The sequence below is a fragment of the Rutidosis leptorrhynchoides genome, chromosome 2 (genome assembly GCF_046630445.1).
Source record: "Rutidosis leptorrhynchoides isolate AG116_Rl617_1_P2 chromosome 2, CSIRO_AGI_Rlap_v1, whole genome shotgun sequence".
NCBI lineage: Eukaryota > Viridiplantae > Streptophyta > Magnoliopsida > Asterales > Asteraceae > Rutidosis > Rutidosis leptorrhynchoides.
In genome coordinates, this window is record NC_092334.1 from 673,908,786 (window position 1) to 673,933,434 (window position 24,649).

Consider the following 24,649-nt stretch of genomic DNA (forward strand, 5'->3'; position numbering starts at 1 on the left):
ATATTTTGATTTATATCAGTCATCCTTTTGTTCAAGATATCTATATGAACGTGTGACATGGTTAAGTGTCAATCATCATCATTCAAGATTATGTTTCCCGATAGAGATTTGTGGTGATCAAATAGACTGCTATTGCATCAATTCAGTCGTAGCATGGCCATGCATTTAATGCAGCACAAATCAACGAGGGGCCCAGAGATATCGCTTCAACTTGCTATGAGAAGAAGGAACAAATTGCTTCAACTGTATAGACATCCACCAAATTGCTTCAAACTATATATATTATTACATTTGATTTGGTGTGATTTAATAACTTCAATTTGTCATTCACACTACGACTCCGTTGCGGCTCAACTTAATTGTTGCAAATAAAAGTTATCATTTCATTGTTATACAATTGTTTCTTAAGAGCCTCCATCCTTCACATCAACATATAGATGTGCAAGGTCATTGTTAAACAACCCATACTAGTAACTATGCAAAAAGGCATTCACAATTTATTGCAAACATTGGTATCAATATATCATCCCAATTTAACATGCACAAGATTAGTATCTTATTACGTAATCGATCTTGTTCAACTCTTTAAAAATGGATTCAGAAGAAATAAGAATAAACGTTGATTTCATCTATGAGTGTCATCTAATCTTTTTCTAGGTACTCGATAGCATATTCTGTACTTGGCCTTTAAAGGCAAAATAAAAAAAAACGCCGTTGCCGGGGAACGAACCCGGGTCACCCGCGTGACAGGCGGGAATACTTACCACTATACTACAACGACTTTACGATAAGGGTTACTGACTTGCATTATAAACTAAAGGCACGGAGAAATACGGAGTATAAGGTAATAAGGCTGGATAACTATTAAAGTTGGATGCCGATAACAAATTTAGTTACGACAATCATTGTTCATAGCGAGTGATCTATACAATAAAATACGTATTCTCACTATACAGATTAGATTTAGATCATGACTTAGTATTTTATGGCATATGTTACTCAACGTTTTTAATAAATTTAAAATATACTTCTAGTATCTAGTAATTATGGTAAACCCTAACCTTATTAAAGTTGAGAATTAATATACGAGTAATTAAGAATATCCAAAGCTTCACTTGTTGAAGTTTACCCTTTGCTTTTTTTTTTAACAACCAAAATTTTTAATATCAACTTTCTAGCAACTAACTATAAGGCATATTCAAACGGTTACAATGGCTTTACAAGTCAACTCATTCCAACTTGTGTCAAATTTTCCTCTACTTTTAAACCACAAATAAAAAAATTACAAATGTAATCAAATAAATAATATTTCTTCAATTTATGGTTGTGGAAGATTACACTGTTTCTAAACCTCCAAATATATCAGAGAAGAGCTGCAAATATCACCTACACTTTATTCTTCGAAACTTCATTTAGTCGTCAGTCCTCAAACTACGACGTCACTTCGAACTAATCAGCAAACATCGGTAGTGGCATATCTAACCAAAGTTGGACCTTTCACCATAACATGTGGTTGCGATCCACTACCATAGTTGCAAGACACACGTCCGATATCCTCAATTTTCAAGCCTTTCGGGATAAGTTTATCCGTGTTGGTAGCCTGTCTAAAGCCAATCTAAAAAAAACATCAATTTTACTCGGGATACAGTTCCTTAATCTAGTACCCAAAATTGACAGAAGGTAATAAGCATTCGTCAATATGAATCCGCGTGTTACATTCAGAAAATCCATTTATATCCGTGGGGTACACCTAGAATTAGCTCACTTAAAGCTAAAAACCTAGCATTTCTAGGTAAATGGTGGTGGCGTTATCTTAATGATAACAACTCATTTTGGGTGAAGGTCATTAAAAGTATTCAGGGGAGGGGGCTTGGCATCGAGGCTCCTGGCATTTTGTTTTCGCAGTCCTATATTAAAGAAATTGGCAACAGTACCGAGACAACATTATGGACGACCTGTGGTTATTTCATGGAAGGATGACAGATCGTTTAAGATGACTATACCTTCTGGAATCAACAAAGGATGCCTCGATTATTGACAGAATCGAGTGGGTAGGTGATTCATGGCAAGGCAAATGGTCGTGGTCAAGAAGTTTAATCGGACAAACCCAAAGTGAACTAGACGAACTTTGTAACATGATAAATTCCTTTGTTTTGTTCAACATATCAATCGATAAGTGGAAGTGGTGTTTGGCGTCCAATGGCGAGTCAAATACTTACAAAGCTGATTGATGCCAAATTGCTTACTGTTCCTGCGGCACATCAGGATTCATTGCGCAACAAGTTGCTTCCAAAGAAAATTGAAGTGTTTGTCTGGCGTGCAAGGAAACGAATACTTCCGACGCTCATAGAACTAAACAAAAGAGGTATTTATTTAAACTCGGTTCGGTGTGCAATTTGTGATGAAGACGTTGAATGTGTTGATCATTCACTGCTCAAATGTAAATTGGCAAAAGACATTTGGGAGCGTGTATTTAAATGGTGGAATTTCACATCTGATGACAACTTGGATATCGAGAATAGATTTGCTGGAAATCATATTTGTGCGGTAGTCTGCATCATCAGTAGCTACTTCATTTGGAGAAACAGGAACCTAAAGTTTTTTAAAAATAAATGTTGGAATGGTTCAGTGGCTCTAACGAAATACAAATAAGGACCTTTGAGTGGATCGCGTGTCGGTTAAAAAAGGAAAACTAGAGTGGCATACTTGGCTATCGACCCCAAGCCTGTACAGGTCCCTGTAAATTCGTTGATTTTTTGTTGCACTCTCTGCACATGGTATTCTTAGGCCTGTGCAGTGTGGGTCTCCTCTCGTGTATTCATTCTGAGAGACGATGTAAAAATGCCCATGTGTGTTTTTGTGTATTTGTACCGTTTGTTCGTGTATTATTTTCAATTACAACAACAACAACAACAACAACAAAACCTTATACCACATGAGTAGTGTATGGGAGAGGTGAGATGTAGACAATACTTCCCCTACTGTGACGATCGCTCCAAATCCATATGGACGAACACGTCATTCATTGATTTCATTGCGAGGTATTTGACCTCTATGTGATACATTTTGTAACATGGCATTCATTTGAAAAGGTATTTCATAAATGAATATATAAATTCTAGGTTTTTAACATCTGATGATTCCTACGTATAGACAATCACCATTTAAATGGTTTACAATAATACATCTGTTGACAATACAGTCAAAATAAGATACATGGTAATGGTTTGGTGAATGCAAGTTTCTTGTATATAGCATGTATGACTCCAAGCACATAACTTGTATCACGTATGAGCAAACAGCGGAAGACTTCTAGAAACCTGAGAATAAACATGCTTCAAGTGTCAACACAAAGGTTGGTGAGTTCATAGTTTTAATATTACACATAATCCGTATATCAATGTGGATTACAAAAGTTCAGTTGTTTCATTCAAAACGTTTATCATTATGTTTTAAATAAAAGGTGGACCACAAGATTTCAGTTGTTTCATCCGAAACGTTTATCAATCGGTTCTACAAAGTTGAGAACCCTGGTAACTAAACTTTAACGTTTATAATAAGTACCCCTCGTTTAACATGCAACCAACATGTACAATACACGCAATCCAACGTGTACTAACTTCAAATAGCATACGTCTGTTTTATAGTTCAGGCTAGAGTTTCTTTCTATACCTGGAACAGACGGGGATGTCAAGCCCTATGGATCCATATACCACTACTCGCGCCCACCAGTTCTTATAACCGGCAGTTACCAGTTACCAAAGCTAAGGGATTTTCGGTTCAAACTCAGTATAGAATTTAGTATGTACTTGTGTCCATTGTTTAAAATAAAGTGCATGTATTGTCAGCCCAAAAATATATATTGCAAAAGCATTTAAAAAGAGAGCAAATGAAACTCACGCATATATATATATTGTAAATCAGTTAATAAAGGATTTGCATGTATTCTCAGCCCAAAAATGTAGAGAGTAAAAGGGATCATATGAAACTCACTGTTTAATATTGATATACAATATTGCAGGAAAGCACGTAGACGCATCGGAGATGATAAACACGAGGTTTGATTCACAAAAATACCCCCGAACATTACCCATAACCTCCTTGGCAATAACCCATAATTTCCTTAGCTCTAGCTTGCTCGAAAACTCATTTTGAAAATTACTTGGACAGCACTCCGTCGTAATATTTGATGTACATTATTATTTTTGTATCGCAAAAATAATAACACTAATAATAAAAAATAATAAGATTAATAATAATAATAATAATAATAATAATAATAATAATAATAATAATAATAATAATAATAATAATAATAATAAATACGGAGTAATATGTATGTGTGTGATTATCTCGAGCCAAAAACTGCAATTTATAGCAATCATACCTGAAAAAGCACCCCATGCGATCGCATGGGATTTGTGCTTCAAGGCCATGCGATCGCATGGCACCCTGGGACAGCTCACAAATTTTTAACATTTTGCTTGTCGACATATTAAATAAATATAAATATAATATATATAATATATATAATTAATTATATATTATATTAAATTCAAGTGCATAGTTGACTTGTAATTTTTGTTCCGATAAGTCGTACGTCATCACTCGACTTATGTCCCGGTTCCGGTTTCTCGAACGCATTTTCGTACGCTTAGAAAACTTGCATTTTACATTTCGTGACACGTACCTTTGTCAAAATATAGCCTTAAATTATCCCTTAATTATATCACTCAAAGTGTATCTTAAACTTTCGAGCGCTATTTGTTAAAATACATTTTTATAATAGTGTTTTACTGTAGCAAAGTTACTGTAGCAAAGTCAAATTTTACTGTAGCAGTCAAATTTTACTGTAGCAATTCACTGTAGCAAAGTCAATTTCACTGTAGCAAATAGTGATTTTCGAAAACACTGTAGCATTTTGAGTAATGTGGCAATTTGAAAACACTGTAACAAATTAGTGTTTAACTGGTTCATCTTAAACGCTTTAGTTAACTTATCTAAATATCAATTGAATCAATAAACGAATGTTACTATCGTTTATTATATATATGTATATATCTTTTTAATATACATAAATCAGTTTTTAAATACACATTGGAAGTTATTTATAAATAAATTTTAATAATAAATATTTCAACTTATCATATACATTCAAATAGATATTTAAACCAATAAGTTTAATGTACGGTATCAAACAATTAATACATTGTTACCTTTTCATGTTATAGTATATATGTATCTATTTACATATAATTGTTCGCGAATCGTCGAAAATAACTGAAGGGTATTTAAATATATAAAAGTTATTCAAAAATTTTGAGATTCAGTTTTACAGACTTTGCTTATCGTGTCGGAAATGTTAATCATACAAAGATTAAGTTTAAATTTAGTCGAAATTTCTGGGTCATCACAGTACCTACCCGTTAAAGAAATTTCGTCCCGAAATTTGAGTGAGGTCGTCATGGCTAACAATAAAAATGTTTTCATGACGAATATGAGTTGATAAATAGAATTTTATTACCGTTGAGTAATATGGATAAAACAATCCAATTACTCGGAGCGTATAAGAGAAGTTATCGTAATAGAGTGAAATAGAGAATAGAGATTCGTCTTATCTCTTGACGTAGTAACGTTTGATTTCCGGAATTCAAGGAAATGAAAAGAAAATCTTTGAAATATATACAGGATTTGATTCACCGGGATTTAAGGAAATTAGGATCCACTTTAATTAAATGTGGTAACCTGCCCTGGCTACTTTGTCCGGTATTTCCATTATAAATTGACTTCTTCCGTTTCATAATATTCACCACCCTTAAAACTTTCTTCCCCAATTAATACATTAAAAAAAAATTGTGAAAATGCTCAATCCAGTTCTGGTTCTTGACCTAATATTGACGTTTGCCACAATCATCCTTCTTTTCCAGCTCCCACCAGAAGAATCTGTTTATTTCTATTATGCTCTAGGGATTGTTGTATTTATCATTCTCCCGTGTCTTTATATTGCTATACGCATTGATATACACGGTTTGTAATTTCAGGTTTGTTATCGGGCTTTATATCTCCCCTTATATTTTAATGTCCCTACTCATGTCTTCTATAATCATTGTCATTCACAGTTAATACTCCCTCCTATTTGCTGCGATTTATACTCCAATTTCTATTTCGGAGCTTTGTCCCTTCGTTTCTTCTTCTTGCGATTAGGCATCTCTTGTAATGGTCCAGAATTCGTAGGTATAGAGTTTTGGATGAACATAGTTATTGTTCTGAGAAGGTAATCGTAATGGCACGATCTTGATTTGTCAAATTACCAAATTATTCGGAAAAGACCAAATCATCAAGAAAATATTTTCTTGATATGTTTAGAGGTTAAATAGAATAAAAGAGTTATGTAACATGGTTCATTATGAGGGTGGGATCTGTGAACCTTTATCACGTTCCATTAGAAACTCAGCATGACTTACTGTAATATAATCACGTTGATCAAGTGTCATTATATTATACTAACTCATGCTTCAGTTCCCAACACTACTTCAAAAACATCCATTTTTCAAAATTTTCAGAAATTAGAAACTAAAATAGTTTCTTTTATGATGTAACACAGATAGCGTGAAGAGATAAATAATTTCGGATGATAATAGTTATGAAGATATCTTCAGAAATATCGAAGATATTTATAATGAAAGATATGATAATATCTTAGAATTTCTAATATCGAAGGATGATGAAGAATATTGTCCGTAGGGGTTTAGTATCAGGAGCAAGATATTCGTTAATGACTTCAGCAGATACTGAATCATTTGTATTCTTTGAAGGCAGGTTTAGTCTTTGTGATTTATCCACAGCCCTCCTTCATACTTTGCTCAATCCGTTTTCCAGTTTCAAACCTTCTCTTTTTCTCAGCTTTACCACCATATTATTCTTTATCATCAAACTTTTGACTGTTAAGGTCGTTTACAGTTTTTGCTGCTTCATCAGCATTGTTCCAATTTCAGAGAACTAGTTTCATAGTTTGGGGTGTTTTTCAAAAACTTCACATTCGAAGTATGTAATTCGAGGAGGTAGACGTTATATGTACACATATAACTGTTGGCGTAGACGTGCTGCAAGATTTCAAAATACTGATTGCAAATTCCCGATAGTTGGAATGGCAACTATTGTTACAAGATTTGGATGAGTACATGATAGGGTTTCAATGTATATATAGTGATTTTCAGAGAGTTTCAAATAGCAGAGTGATGGAGTCGCTGGTACATTTACTGCTAATATGATGGGATATAAAAGGTTCCCCGGTAACAACAATAGAAAGGGTAATCCTATATGTCAAGGTTTAATTAAGGCTTATCCAAATGAAGTTGACTTGCTGAAGTTGTGACAAAACTGGATACTTGAAAAGGAATTGTAAGATTATTTTCAGTAATAATAATGCCGAAGGATTTATCACAGATACGTGTTAAAGTTTTACTTAGGTTTCGAGAGCTTTCCAGATGTATGATTATAAGTACAAATCTTTCTTCTCGTAGATATCGTGTAGTTGGTTTGTCTTCTCGTTTGTTCATTGGTTGAAGTGTTTCCAATAATTTCGATGGGTTTGAACGCAAAATGTAATCATATGATGTTCTAGTACTGTTCTGAATTCAAAGCATGGTTTTCGAAGCATGGTTTTGAAAGATGTAGGAATCTAAGAGTGATGTTTTTCGTTTAATCTTGACTTGGATTCTGATCTATCGAAATCAGAATATGAAATTGAATGAAAATGGTTATTCTGCGATGAACAGATACGTATATCTATAGGTTTGAGCAGTATAGTTAATGAAACTCACGCATATATATATTGTAAATCAGTTAATAAAGGATTTGCATGTATTCTCAGCCCAAAAATGTAGAGAGTAAAAGGGATCATATGAAACTCACTGTTTAATATTGATATACAATATTGCAGGAAAGCACGTAGACGCATCGGAGATGATAAACACGAGGTTTGATTCACAAAAATACCCCCGAACATTACCCATAACCTCCTTGGCAATAACCCTTAATTTCCTTAGCTCTAGCTTGCTCGAAAACTCATTTTGAAAATTACTTGGACAGCACTCCGTCGTAATATTTGATGTACATTATTATTTTTGTATCGCAAAAATAATAACACTAATAATAAAAAATAATAAGATTAATAATAATAATAATAATAATAATAATAATAATAATAATAATAATAATAATAATAATAATAAATACGGAGTAATATGTATGTGTGTGATTATCTCGAGCCAAAAACTGCAATTTATAGCAATCATACCTGAAAAAGCACCCCATGCGATCGCATGGGATTTGTGCTTCAAGGCCATGCGATCGCATGGCACCCTGGGACAGCTCACAAATTTTTAACATTTTGCTTGTCGACATATTAAATAAATATAAATATAATATATATAATATATATAATTAATTATATATTATATTAAATTCAAGTGCATAGTTGACTTGTAATTTTTGTTCCGATAAGTCGTACGTCATCACTCGACTTATGTCCCGGTTCCGGTTTCTCGAACGCATTTTCGTACGCTTAGAAAACTTGCATTTTACATTTCGTGACACGTACCTTTGTCAAAATATAGCCTTAAATTATCCCTTAATTATATCACTCAAAGTGTATCTTAAACTTTCGAGCGCTATTTGTTAAAATACATTTTTATAATAGTGTTTTACTGTAGCAAAGTTACTGTAGCAAAGTCAAATTTTACTGTAGCAGTCAAATTTTACTGTAGCAAAGTCAATTTCACTGTAGTAAATAGTGATTTTCGAAAACACTGTAGCATTTTGAGTAATGTGGCAATTTGAAAACACTGTAACAAATTAGTGTTTAACTGGTTCATCTTAAACGCTTTAGTTAACTTATCTAAATATCAATTGAATCAATAAACGAATGTTACTATCGTTTATTATATATATGTATATATCTTTTTAATATACATAAATCAGTTTTTAAATACACATTGGAAGTTATTTATAAATAAATTTTAATAATAAATATTTCAACTTATCATATACATTCAAATAGATATTTAAACCAATAAGTTTAATGTACGGTATCAAACAATTAATACATTGTTACCTTTTCATGTTATAGTATATATGTATCTATTTACATATAATTGTTCGCGAATCGTCGAAAATAACTGAAGGGTATTTAAATATATAAAAGTTATTCAAAAATTTTGAGATTCAGTTTTACAGACTTTGCTTATCGTGTCGGAAATGTTAATCATACAAAGATTAAGTTTAAATTTAGTCGAAATTTCTGGGTCATCACACCTACCGAGAATAAAAACAAGTCATTTCTCTACCCAGAGTGAAACACTCTTAAAAGTAGAGAAAATCATCCCTCTCTCTATTCGATGGATAAAGAGATTGCTTCCGAATAGACCTCCGGCCAATAAGTAGAAATTTTTTTTAAAAAAATAGTAAAATAAAATTGAGATGTCATGAAAATGGTAGAATCAAATTTTCATGAGTTTTAAATCCTACCTAGAATTCAATTTAGGTTCTAAACGGCTGTCAAAACGTCAATAAATTGACACTTGCTGTTGATTCAAAAATAGAGCCAAAATGTATTATTTTCAATTGATAAATAATATTTGTAATGTTTGTTCCTCCATAATTTTAACATTTACCTTAGTCTCATAGAATAATATAATAGATATTGAGAGTAGTGATTATTGTAAGATAACTTAGTCACGTATCACATTTCTTTTGCATGTACACGACAATATTATATATATAGTAGAGGGATCAAATGAGAACCTTTTTTGTGTGAGAACCCTGAGAACTCAAAAATACACTGAAATTCGAGCAAAAAAGGGAAATTCAAGCAAAAAAGGTGAAATTCGAGCAAAAATGGGACACGGGCAAACAAAAAATGAGCTATTCGAACAAAAAACGTGATATTCGAACACAAAAAAAAGGCGGGTGAATAATTTGTGTTCTACATTTTTGATAGTCGAACAAAAAATTGTAGAACATGTTGATATTCGAACAAAAAATGTGATATTCGAACAATTTGTGTTCTACATTTTCGTATTAGAACAAAAATAAATAAATTTTTTTTGCTCGACTATGATTTTTTTGTTCGTCCGTGTTTTTAATTTTTGCTCGAATTCCCTTTTTTTTGCTCGAATTCCCCCTTTTTGCTCGAATTCCCCCTTTTTTGCTCGAATTTTAGTGTATTTGAGTGTATTTTGGAATTCCTAGAGTTCTCACACTAAAAAAGTTCTCACTGGATCCTCTCCCAATATATATATATATATATATATATATATATATATATATATATATATATATATATATATATATATATTGAACGGCGATTTTTTGGCATCAGTAGATCATTTCTTTCAACGACCCTCATCATTTGCACGTAACACACACGTTCGGGAGAAATTCCGAACCCGATCGACGGTACCCGGAAACACATCCATTCGGGCAGTGTACCGGGTAGAGGTCCGTGAATGAATCTGGTAAAACCTCTGTAACATCCAGCATTTTTCCGTTAAATTATTTTAACGCCCGTCTTTTTATTTTAATAATATCCTCAGTATCTCGATTCGTATCCTCCATTAGCTAACATTCTTAAAATATTTTCGTTATTAGATTATAACATCTCTCGTACTCTCGTGTGTTTCAAAATAATTCGTTTGGTTAATTCACGCACCCGCACCCGAACTAGAGGGACTAAACTTGCAAAGAGGCCAAAGATTTGACTAGGTCAACTAGTCAAACCTTCAACCTCCTCCTCTCATTTTCTCTCTTTCTCTCTTTTCATACTTCTATTTTCCTCTCAAGAACTCAAACAAGATTCATCATCTAATTTCGGATTTGGAGGCTAACATCAAAACAAATTACATATTTGGAATCCTCTCTTCATCCTCTTCGACTTGATACCAATTTCATCTCATTTGGGTAACTTTCTAAAATCACTAGATTTTGTGTTCTTGATGTTTTTGAATTATAAAAGTGTTAATTAGTGTCTATGGCTCGTGTATAACATGAATATATGTTTTGTTTGTTCGATTTGTTGTTTTGAGTAACTAGTTTGAACACTTGAAAATGGGTTTGCTTAATCTTTGATTTTGGAAGATTAAATGTTGTTAAATTGTTAAAGTTCATGTTTTAATTGTGTTACTAGTATCACTAGCTTCATTTTGATGTGTAGGTTGATTTGTAAAACTTCAAAAACATGATTAATGATTTTGTGATTCTTGATTAGGGTTTGATCGTTCTTGAGATGAACTTTTTGATGCTTGAATGCCATGAAATGTTAATTGTTAGTGTTTAGTTGTAATGCATGTTTCATTACCTTCAAAACGGCATATCATATGTGTGAATTGGATTCCCGAAACTTAAAATGCATTTTGTGAACTTGAAACTTGAAAATGGACTTTGAATGATCACATGACGAGAAATCGGTTATTGGAAATGATGTTTTTGTTTGATGAAACATGTTTAGTTATGTTCCTTGTCAAAAGAGCTTTTCAACGAGATAAGGTGCGAGTTCTAAATGTTTACGGTTTGCATTTTGTGCTAAAATGAATTTTGGATCAAGACTTGAACATTTGAAACTGGCCAGGTACCAGCTCCCGTGTATTGTCGCGGCGCGACAATTGTGGGCCGCGGCGCGGCAAAAGCCGTGTCCAGGCTCTGACCTCCTTGGTCAAAATAAGAAAAATGTTTGGCACGCTATGGACCTCCGATTCACATGAGACTTGTTCTAACATGCTTATATATGAATAAAAACCTCAGAAAAATAGTTCGAGACCCGACCCGAACATGTTGACTTTTTCGTTGACTTTGACCAGACTAAAGTTTGACTTTTGTCAAATTTAACCAAATGATTATGCAATCTTTCTAACATGATTCTATACTTGTATCTTGCATGAAACTTGACAAATTGTTTCACATGCTACATAATCGAGTCGTAACGAGCCATAGGACTAATTGAACATCTTTGACCTATCGTGTTTACCGTTATTGATACAAGCTATATGTTTAGGTCAAGGCTAGCTTTATCTTTGCACGCGTTTACTTGTTGAAGTACTTTATTACTCTTGCACTCAAGGTGAGATCATAGTCCCACTTTTTACTCTTTGAACTTACTTTTGGGATGAGAAAACATAAACGCTTCTTTTAACTAAGTGAACACAAGTACATGAAAACAAACATTCTACATACGAGTTTAGAACAAAATCCTCAATTCGATTATCATTAGTTACTCTTGCAGTGTGTAAGTGTAGGCGTGAACTTATGTTGTATGGCCATATGGGTTTGACAAACCCTCATCTCGGACGGTTCGCTACCGTCCACAGATGAAATATATTTTCGAGAAACAGTGTTGTTCTAGCACTATTAATGGGGTTCAACGGACGGAATGTTAAGCCTTGATAATTGGGTGCTCGTGAATATTAACTTTTAGAATGTACTACTATTTTATCAATGTTGCAAATCTTGTGGTTCGACTTACTTTTACTCACTTACTTACTTAAACCTATGATTTCACCAACGTTTTCGTTGATAGATTTCTATGTTTTTCTCAGGTCTTTGAACGCTATGTGAAACATGCTTCCGCTCAGTATTTGATACTTGCATTGGATGTCGAGTATACATGCATTTCATGGAACGTCTTTTGACTTTCTTTAAAACTGTGTCGCATAGGTTTCACATGTAACTAAAACTTTGTAACGTAACTTTTGGATGAACAATTCTTGTGAACTTTGAAACAATCCTTATTTTTGAAAGGAATGCTACATATCTTTGGTCAAACATCACGTTAAAGACCTATGACCTCGCAATGGGACCTAAGTAGTCGACGCCGTCAATTGACGATTTGTCGGGGTCGCTATAAGTGGTATCAGAGCATTGGTTGTAGGGATTTAGAGTTCATTGGTGTCAACCCCGAGTCATAGGGTACATTAGTGAATCTAGACTACAACCGGCATATAGACTCGAAGTAGGAATTACTTGACTATTTGTGCATTTATACTCGAACGTTTCTACTGATAACTAACTCTCGCTTCATCTAAATCTTTCGTTGTTTAATTTGATTGATGCGCCACCTTGACTTTATAGAATAATGTCGAATGCACATATGAATCAGGGTAATATAATTGCCGGGATTATATTACGGTGACTCATATGAACGTTCCGACATTACGACATAAAGAATTTAAGGCGAGTCAAGGAAAATTTTCTATTCATCATTATTCCATATCACGATTAGTATTGTTAAGAATACTAATCAACGATATTCTTGTGTCATGAAGGAACAATGGCTCACCAAGGTCAACACAATACTCCTCTCGAAACTCTAGAACAAGCTCTTCAACGAATGATAACCACCGCCATGGGTGCGGCCGTGGCCGATCACTTTTTCAACAACAACAATCGTGGGGCCGGTAATTCAAACGAAGGTTGCTCCTACAAAAACTTCATGAAGTACAATCCTCCCACTTTCGATGGAACCGGGGGACCGGTTGCTCTCACCCGATGGTTTGATCAAACGGAATCCGTTTTTAGCATAAGCGGTTGTCGAGACCGAGATAAGGTCAAATTCTCGACCCTCACTTTCACCGGTGTTGCTCTCTCATGGTGGAACACGCATGTACAATCGGTGGGTATCGATGAAGCCCACACACTCTCTTGGACCGAATTAAGAGAAAGAATGGTCACCGAATACTTTCCGCACGACAAAACTCAAAGGCTCGAACAGGGGCTAAGGAATTTAAAAACGGCCGGGAATGACCTCGGAGCTTATAATCAACGGTTTGTCGAACTAGCCTTAAGTTGCCCGAACCTCATGACTCCTGAATCCCTAAGAGTTGAACTTTACATGGAAGGCCTCCCAAAGAGCATTCACCACGAGGTAGTATCATCCAAACCCGTCAACCTACAAGAGGCTTTAACGATGGCCCGCCAATCTATAAAAACGGTGAATGAAATTGAAGCGCCGACACCAACGGCCGAGGACCAACTGGGTAACAACAAAAGAAAATGGGAAGCCTCTCCATCGAGCAACTACAACAACAACTTCACCAAGAAGTCCTTCACCTCCGACGGCAAGAAAGGGTATGCCGGAAACCTGCCCTACTGTAACGAATGTCGCAAACATCATTTGGGTGAAGGTGGCAAACCATTTTGCATCAGGTGTCAAAGAAGTGGCCATGTGGCTCATAATTGTAAAAGTACCGTTACCATCGCTCAAAAGACGCCCAATTCGCCAAGGGCGGTTATTTGTTTCGAATGTGGCCAACCGGGTCATTATAGGAATGCGTGCCCAAAGAAGAAAGCCAACCCCAACGCACGCCGTTGAACTTTTGACATCGACACCTAGGATGCCCAGACGACGATGGACTAGTCACGGGTACGTTTCTTCACAACAACCCGCATATTTCATACTTATTCGATTCGGTTACCGTTAGACGTTTTATAACCAAGGCTTTGACTCGTACTCTTTGCACTCCACCTTTTTCCTTTTAAATACTACTTAGGCAATTTAAGTGACCAACGGAAAAATATTGTGTACCTATAAATTTTATCGGTGGATATACGTTAAACTTATTGGGTGGATCATTTGAATTGTGACTTGACACCTATAGAACTAAGGAGCTCAAAACCTATTCGTTAAGGAGAAATGTTTCCCTGCAATTATGTATAGATTATTGCGAACTAAGAAATTTCCGGTTAAGAACCGATATCCTTTTCCCCGTATCAACAACCTCTTGAACCGTTACAAGGATCTCGCGTATATTCCAAAATCGACCTTCATTCTGGTTATCATCAATTGAGGGTTAAGGGAGACGATGTCTCACAAATCACTTTTCGAACTCGCTACGATAGTTATAAATTTCTTTTAGTGCCGTTCAGTTTATTTGAGGCTCCGTCTGTATTCATAGACCTCCGGCACCGCGTATGCAAACTTATCTAGACAAAAAAAAAATCGTTACCGTACTTATAATTGATGTTCTAAACCTATTCAAGTAAAGAAGAAAACGAACAACGTCTCCGTCTTACGCTCGAACTCTTGAGAAAAGAGCAACTCTATACCGAATTCTCCAAGTGAGAATTTTGGTTAAACGAAGTCAAATTTCTAGACCATGTTGTTAGTGGTCAAGGCATTACAACACATCTCGCAATCGGAACCACACGTAATCGGGAAACCCTCACGACTCTGACTTGTATTCGTAAAATCTTAGATCTCGCCGATTATTACCGCAGATTCATTTTCGACTTTTTCTCGTGTTACTCGTCCTTTAACCCCGTTAACTCCCCCAGGAAAGGACTAAACCTCTCCGTGTCCGAACTTTTAACGCGATTATTCACACCAACCTTACTAGCTAAATTCATGTAACACAATGGAATTCAAATATGGAAATATTTCTACTTGAACGCCCGAAAGGCATACTCTCTCCACTCGAAATCAAGGAAACTGAAATTCGTTATTTTTGCACGAATGATTGGAATACTTAATTATTGATCCGATCAATCTTCTCATCACCACGTACCACGTTACATAACACTGTTATTTCACTATGACCGTCTGATATTACTGGGACCCAAGATAACACACAATCCAAGGATACTTCCTTTCTCTTTGACTTATCGTCCTCATGTTCCTGATACGGACAACTACTACTCGACCCCGAACTATACAACTACGTGTTCTATCTCATTTTCCCACCAGGTCTCAACATTTGACCACTAGATGCGCGATATGGCTACCTCAGGATGTGAGCTCATCCTATTCTAAGTTCTCATTCCACTCCTGTCCTTTCGCTTGTACTTTTGTATAAGGAAACCTTTTATATACTTTCTCAATGGAGAGAGAGACTCATCATGTATTACTAGTATTCACCACGAGGGTGAATAGCCCTGGAAAATGTTCTCTGTAGCCGATAAGGAACTTGTTCTAACGAACGTTTTCGAACCCTAACTAACTTGTTCAAACATATCTTAAGGAATTCTTTTCCAACACGGTGTACCATTGTCAACTACCTCGGATCAAAATACTCGTTTCACTTCTAGTGTTACAAGAAGCCTTAGGGACACGTTTAAACATAGGTACCACATACCATCCACAAGCTGACGGAACAAGCAAACGTACGACTCAAATCTTGGAAAGACATGTTACAAACTGGTATTGTTACCTTTAGTAGTTCCTCTTACAACGACAATTACCATTCGTGTATTAATGCCGCACTTCCGAAACCCTATATGAACGCAAATGTCATACCCCTATTTCGTTGGACCAAAGCATGTGGCAAACAAATTACCGAATCTGAACTCATTCAAGAAATAACAGTTGAGATCGTTCAAGTCTGAGAAGGACTCAAGACGACCCGTAGTCACCAAAAGGGCTATACCGACATTCGACGTAAACCTCTCGAATCCCAAGTCAGTAACCGTGTAATATTGAGAACCCGCACCTTGGGAAGGTGTAATCCGTTTCGAAAAATCGAGGAAAGTTATATCCGCAATATTGATCCTTTTGAAAACCTTGGGGCGTATTGGAACCGCTCCTACCGTTTAGAACTTCTGACTCAATTAAGTTTCTGTTTACCCTACGTTCCATGCAACAAACTTAGAGACGTGTCCTACGGAACAGGAACGTGCTACTCTCCTAGATAAACTTACTATTGATGGCAAACTCCCCTTCATGGGAAACTGGTTGAAATTTTGGATCGTAAAACCAAGTCTTAATACAAACTGAAATCTCGATTGTCAAAATTTGTGGGAATGCCCAAGGACGTATCTTCACTTATTCATAGCATTGACAACGTAAGGTCTCGAGTAAGAAGCAACGACTATTGCTTCCAACTAAATTTCGGGACGAAATTTCTTTTAAGGTGTGGGTAATGTAACATCCCGCATTTTTCCGTTAAATTATTTTAACGCCCGTCTTTTTATTTTAATAATATCCTCAGTATCTCGATTTGTATCCTCCATTAGCTAACATTATTAAAATATTTTCGTTATTGGATTATAACATCTCTCGTACTCTCGTGTATTTCAAAATAATTCATTTGGTTAATTCACGCACCCGCACCCGAACTAGATGGACTAAACTTGCAAAGAGGCCAAAGATTTGACTAGGTCAACTAGTCAAACCTTCAACCTCCTCCTCTCATTTTCTCTCTTTCTCTCTTTTCATACTTCCATTTTCCTCTCAAGAACTCAAACAAGATTCATCATCTAATTTCGGATTTGGAGGCTAACATCAAAACAAATTACATATTTGAAATCCTCTCTTCATCCTCTTCGACTTGATACCAATTTCATCTCATTTGGGTAACTTTCTAAAATCACTAGATTTTGTGTTCTTGATGATTTTGAATTATAAAAGTGTTAATTAGTGTCTATGGCTCGTGTATAACATGAATATATGTTTTGTTTGTTCGATTAGTTGTTTTGAGTAACTAGTTTGAACACTTGAAAATGGGTTTGCTTAATCTTTGATTTTGGAAGATTAAATATTGTTAAATTGTTAAAGTTCATGTTTTAATTGTGTTACTAGTATCACTAGCTTCATTTTGATGTGTAGGTTGATTTGTAAAACTTCAAAAACATGATTAATGATTTTGTGATTCTTGATTAGGGTTTGATCATTCTTGAGATGAACTTTTTGATGCTTGAATGCCATGAAATGTTAATTGTTAGTATTTAGTTGTAATGCATGTTTCATTACCTTCAAAACGGCATATCATATGTGTGAATTGGATTCCCGAAACTTAAAACGCATTTTGTGAACTTGAAACTTGAAAATGGACTTTAAATGATCACATGACGAGAAATCAGTTATTGGAAATGATGTTTTTGTTTGATGAAACATGTTTAGTTATGTTCCTTGTCAAAAGAGCTTTTCAACGAGATAAGGTGCGAGTTCTAAATGTTTACGGTTTGCATTTTGTGCTAAAACGAATTTTGGATCAAGACTTGAACATTTGAAACTGGCCAGGTACCAGCTCCCGTGTATTGTCGCCGCGCGACAATTGTGGGCCGCGGCGCGGCATAAGCCGTGTCCAGGCTCTGACCTCCTTGGTCAAAATAAGAAAAATGTTTGGCACGCTATGGACATCCGATTCACATGAGACTTGTTCTAACATGCTTATATATGAATAAAAACCTCAGAAAAATAGTTCGAGACCCGACCCGAATGCTTTGACTTTTTCGTTGACTTTGACCCGACCAAAGTTTGACTTTTGTCAAACTTAACCAATGATTATGTAATCTTTCTAACATGATTCTATACTTGTATCTTGCATGAAACTTGACAAATTGTTTCACATGCTACATAATCGAGTCGTAACGAGCCATAGGACTAATTGAACATCTTTGACCTATCGTGTTTACCGTTATTGATACAACCTATATGTTTAGGTCAAGGCTAGCTTTATCTTTGCACGCGTTTACTTGTTGAAGTACTTTATTACTCTTGCACTCAAGGTGAGATCATAGTCCCACTTTTTACTCTTTGAACTTACTTTTGGGATGAGAAAACATAAACGCTTCTTTTAACTAAGTGAACACAAGTACATGAAAACAAACATTCTACATACGAGTTTAGAACAAAATCCTCAATTCGATTATCATTAGTTACTCTTGCAGTGTGTAAGTGTAGGCGTGAACTTATGTTGTATGGCCATATGGGTTTGACAAACCCTCATCTCGGACGGTTCGCTACCGTCCACAGATGAAATATATTTTCGAGAAACAGTGTTGTTCTAGCACTATTAATGGGGTTCAACGGACGGAATGTTAAGCCTTGATAATTGGGTGCTCGTGAATATTAACTTTTAGAATGTACTACTATTTTATCAATGTTGCAAATCTTGTGGTTCGACTTACTTTTACTCACTTACTTACTTAAACCTATGATTTCACCAACGTTTTCGTTGACAGATTTCTATGTTTTTCTCAGGTCTTTGAACGCTATGTGAAACATGCTTCCGCTCAGTATTTGATACTTGCATTGGATGTCGAGTATACATGCATTTCATGGAACGTCTTTTGACTTTCTTTAAAACTGTGTCGCATAGGTTTCACATGTAACTAAAACTTTGTAACGTAACTTTTGGATGAACAATTCTTGTGAACTTTGAAACAATCCTTATTTTTGAAAAGAATGCGACATATCTTTGGTCAAACGTCACGTTAAAGACCTATGACCACGCAACGGGACCTAAGTAGTCGACGCCGTCAATTGATGATTTGTCGGGGTCGCTACAACCTCCCTATAGGGTCAATATATACCACCATTATTGGTGTTCAATTGGTTTAAAGAAAATCATGTCATCCCTAAGGATCGAACTCATGACCTCCCCCTATCCCATGATACAAAGTACATGGGGTTGAACCGTTGGGCTATGCCCGAAAGTTCAACATGACTATATTATATGGGAATGGTAATAGTTACCGACCTTTGAATTACTTTAATGGTTGCATTAGACCATGAATAACCCTGTCTGTGACGTTAGAGGCAGATTTATTCACTTTTTGGCCAAAAAGTGCAAGCTGCCTTTGACGTGGCACATGTCAGTTTCTGACACAAAATAACCCTGACGTCCCTTTTCTGTGTCATCCAATTGTGAGTCCTACCAGTTTTATTTTTTTCTTTTTTATTTAATATTAAATATGAATACAAAGTTATTTTATAAAATAAAATGCATATTAATATAAAAAATATCTATTTCATAAAATTCAACCATTACATAAATTAATATAATTCAACAATACTTTAAATCTAACCATTACATAAATTAAATTGTAAAATAAATTAGTTCGTAATGCGAAATGTGGGCGGAAGGTTCCAAATATGCTCAACAAGATCATTGGTTAGTTGGTCGTGCACCGTCCTATCTCTAATCTCTCGGATGATAACGTCTTGATCTCGTCCCCTATTCGGTATACGCTCTGGACGATTCTCCATCGGTTCAGTAATGAAATCTTCCTCCCAGTCACTTAACGCAAATCCTTGATCTTCTAAAATCATATTATGTAATATGATACAACAATCCATAACTCTTCGCATTTTGTTCACCGACATAGTGCGTGCCGCTAACCTTAAAATATGAAATCGACCTTGAAGAACCCCAAATGCCCTCTCAACATCCTTTCGGGCACTAGCTTGAAACCGCGTAAACTTAATCCTTGGGTCATCTGTCGGCGCCGCATAACCTTTGACTAGGGTAGCCCAGTCAGGATATATACCATCAGCGAGGTAATAGCCTTTTGTGTAATGATTACCATTTACCTCAAACGGTGCGGGTGGAGTCGTTCCGTTCTTTAGTTTATCAAAAATCGGTGATTGATTCAAAACATTAATATCATTGTTGGAACCCGCCATCCCAAAAAATGCATGCCAAATTCACAAGTCATACGAAGCAACTGCTTCTAGCATAATGGTGGGTTTCTTGTGATCACCCCGAGTGTATTGTCCCTTTAAAGCAACTGGACAATTCTTCCATTCCTAATGCATACAATCAATACTCCCGAGCATACCCTTAAAACCATGATTCCCCTCATGTTTACTATATAATCGTTCAACATCATATGCATTTGGAGATCTCATGTAACGTTCTTTGTATAAATGAATAATACATTTACAATAGTTGTCTAAACAAATTATTGAGGTTTGCTCACTCATTTTTAAGTATTCATCAAACATATCGGCGACGGCTCCATACGCCAACTGGCGTAGAGACGAAGTCATTTTTTGCAATATTGTAAAAGTCGGCCAACCTATAGCATCAAAACGTCCCTAAAATATGTAAAATAATCGGGAATATTATGACTATCGAAATCAGAAATACCTCGAGATATTCGAAGAAATAACTGAATATGCATACCAAAACGCCTTTTTATGTTGCGGAAACACGGGCGTGTCACTAAAATAATCCTTCCATAAGTTTTCTGCGGCTTTCTCTCGATCTCTAGGAATACAAATTCGGGATCTAGTAACACACTCGGATGATTCGACTTCGGCATCTTCACCTTCTAATTCTTGAATTAGTGCAACAATACGCTCGTCTTCCGAATCAAAATCCAAATTAAGTAAATAAGATGTCATCTAGAGATATAAAAAAATTGAATAAAAGTGTTAAAATGAGAGAAAATGGAGAGTTTGATATGTTAAAAATGATGGGGTTTGATGTGTTTATATAGATTTAAATGTAAGTAAATTTTTTTTTTTAAAAGCAAAAAATCGAAAATATCCGTTACCCAACGGCTACAAAAATCGCCCAATCAAAAACTGACACGTCGCCTGATGCCTTTTTTTCCGTGAAAATTCCGACTGACGCCCCATGGGCGTTACGCCTGACGACGCGTCAGCGAGCCTGACGGGACCCCTCTAATATCTCTATTAAGTCACGTGGTGGCATTCTCATAATAATTTTCAAATATCATTTGCTAGAACGATAGTATTCGCTAAGACGACTTGTTTGCATGCTTACTTGGCAAAAAGCAATGCCCCCAACCAAGTATCAAGGCATTGTACAGGGCAAAAATGGTGGTGTGCATTGGTTGGTAACGGGATAAACAAGGGGAGGGGTGTTGTTTGGTTATTTTATTTTTTATTATTTTAAAAACCTTACTTTTATTCTCTTTTAATATTTAATTCAATTATATTTTAACACATTATCACAATACTTCACAAAACAACTCACACGTCTTATTCATCAAAAAAGTACAAAAAGCAACCAACGCCCGTAACCCACGCCCGCAACCACTACAAGTAGTCTAAGAGTTATATTGCCGAATTTTGAGTTGGCATTTATTTTATGATGTTTATAACCCATAAAAAAAATTATCGATAAATATCAACATTCAAACTATCGATTTTAATCAATATTTTTTATACATAACTTTTTCTTATGATAATTATATTAGTATTAAATTAAAATCTTGATTGATATTGATGATTAAGTTGATAAGTTAACATTCACCATGAATATTAATACCTCTCATACTCAAAATAAATATATAGTTATGTATCATTCACAATATATAATTGTAGTTTTAAGATTAAGTTATGCAGCTAACAATATATCACAACATTGTACTTTATTATTAGTAAAATGTCTTTGAAATTTCTTTTTTTAGAAAGGCCAATATTATTAACGCTACCACCTCGCAATCAAGAAGCTAAGGAGGGGCGTCAAAATCAAAAGATTACAATAGCTTAATTAGCCAATTGGTCCCACTAATATTACATTTCCTTTATTCGTAATCCTATTAAAAAGAAACAATCTAATGGAATCAAACAACTCATGTTTCTTCAATTTCATCAGGTCAAACATATAAACATTCCGGTATCGCTAAAGTGTCCAAATTGTAGCTGCAACAATCGAGTAGAGTCTCAACTTAATTGCATTCGCATAATGAAGCCCTTGAAACCAATTATACCATTCATTCCAACTTTCGAACTCATGTACCGAAAAGTTTACCCATATTCTCACTTTACTCCATACTTCCATAGCCACCTCATATTTGAACAATGATGTGAAACCGATTCCACGAATGCCGGACAAAAAGGACACACGATGCAATTAATTTCCAACCCACAGGACGACAAATTAACACGCGCATGCAACCTATCACATGCCTCTCCAAATAAAAACATTAACCTTACGTGGAAGATAATTATACCGTAAAGTCCGGGTTGAAACTGATGGTAAAGCACGCTGATCAATGAAGAATCTGGTTGCGCTGACTTGGAACTCGCCATCGTTGGTGATGGACCATGACAGAGAATTAGAACCATTCGAAAGAGAGTCTGCCCCTCGACATCCCCTAATAAATCATTAAGTTGAGAAGCAGTACGTGTACCTTCCATGTGTAATGACCCGGAAATTTCCGACCAAATTTAAACCTTAATCTTTATATGTTTCCGACACGATAAGCAAAATCTGTAATATTGAGTCTTGGAAGTTTGAAATCTATATTCAGGTAATTAATTACCCTTCGACCATTCCCGACGATTCACGAACATTTGTGTGTAAATATATATATATATATATATATATATATATATATATATATATATATATATATATATATATATAACTACAAATTATAACATAATTGACATGTAATTATTATTATGTATATTAATATTAGCATTTTTAGTAATTGTTATTTGATATATATAATCTAAAATTTTGAAATTTTTAGGAACACTTTAATACATTAACTGTTTAGCAATGGGCACGATATAACACTTCATGGGAAAAGCGTCGGTAATATGAATCCAAATTATATGACTACTAAACTATTCCTAATTGATTGATTCTTTTGATTTATGTATATTGTTACTGTGCTTTATTCCCTTTTCCAAAAGCTAGCATATACTAACAAGATATATATAATCATATCTTTACACGTGCCTATTAGAACATGGACCAATTTACCATCTTCCTTTCTAATATATATTTCCATTCACACAAGCATATAAACACACACAAATATACATAAGATTTCATTACAATCATCACCTTCTTACTTCTAACTACTCGCTATATCTATTGCTAATAGACAATCTTTTGAACCAACTCCACCAAAGAATCACCACCACGAGACCAACACCCTCGACACCTTGCAACTACTCTCCTCCTGATTAACACATAAACTCAACCCAAAAACAACAAACTATTAACGCTACTTTTCTTTTCTATTACCTTCAAACTCATAGGCCACCCACCATCACCGGCAACCATCATCACCCTACCTCTTCACCACCACCGTATCGCCACCATAACAAGCAACCGGAGCATCACCATTTTTTTTCTTGTCTTCTTCGATCAAAGATCACCTCATCACATCATAAACAATCACCTTGATATTCATCACCAATCCACCACCTTCGATCACCTCCACCTTTCTCTCATCATCTCTCTCTCTCTTTATTTTCTTCTTTGTTGTTTCTAACCGATAATACCCACCACCAAATCACTACCATATCTACTACTATTTTGGTTATGATCCCGATCAACTATCTATTACTAACACTTCTATCTTAAGACTCGACGAATCCAAACTCCATCAACAACCTGCCGCTATATACCTTTTCTGTTTTAAACCCGTCAACCTTCAAACCCAACCACGACCACCTAAAACCTAATTGCTTTCATCTGTTTCTGTCGGTTGTCCGAACACAAACCCAACGCCATCACTCATTATTACTGCAGCTGCAATATTAGCGTGTTTCTACTGCTGCAGTCATGGTTAAAACATCACCCATTCAATTAACAACTCGAAACCCAACTCTGACTTCGCTACCTGCTTCTGTTTCAATTCAATAACCATCGCCACCACAACCATAGCCGTAAATCACCATAACCAATAACACAAGCTACCATGCTGTCTTGTTTACTGTTCTGTCGCCGAGACCCAAACCACCCCAAAACACCGTTTGTTCTTCCTGTTTTACTTCGTGTTCCATTGCAACTGTTGTGTTCCTGTTTTTGTTTCTATATAACGGAGAAGAGATGATCTGGATAATGATGATAAAGAGGTTAACCGAATGATGAAGAATGATGGTGTGTGTGTGTCGGTTACTTAAGTGGTAGGGTTGCTTATCATCGAATTATACAGGTGGGGTACC

The 24,649-nt window shown here is 35.4% G+C and overlaps 2 protein-coding genes across 2 annotated transcripts; one reads left to right on the forward strand and one right to left on the reverse strand.

The window, feature by feature from the left end:
- Positions 1-2,199: 2,199 nt before the first annotated feature.
- LOC139890267 (uncharacterized) lies at positions 2,200-2,652 on the forward strand. The gene has a single exon (XM_071873160.1). It carries the CDS (start codon positions 2,200-2,202, stop codon positions 2,650-2,652), a length of 453 nt encoding a protein of 150 aa, XP_071729261.1.
- A 17,170-nt stretch (positions 2,653-19,822) lies between these two features.
- LOC139890268 (uncharacterized) lies at positions 19,823-20,392 on the reverse strand. The gene has a single exon (XM_071873161.1). The coding sequence runs from the start codon at positions 20,390-20,392 to the stop codon at positions 19,823-19,825; it is 570 nt and encodes a 189-aa protein (XP_071729262.1).
- Positions 20,393-24,649: the final 4,257 nt, after the last annotated feature.

Bases quoted from the DNA above. Each gene is read 5' to 3' on its own strand.
- LOC139890267 (XM_071873160.1), top strand. From the start codon at position 2,200: ATGGCGAGTCAAATACTTACAAAGCTGATTGATGCCAAATTGCTTACT.
- LOC139890268 (XM_071873161.1), bottom strand. From the start codon at position 20,392: ATGGCGGGTTCCAACAATGATATTAATGTTTTGAATCAATCACCGATT.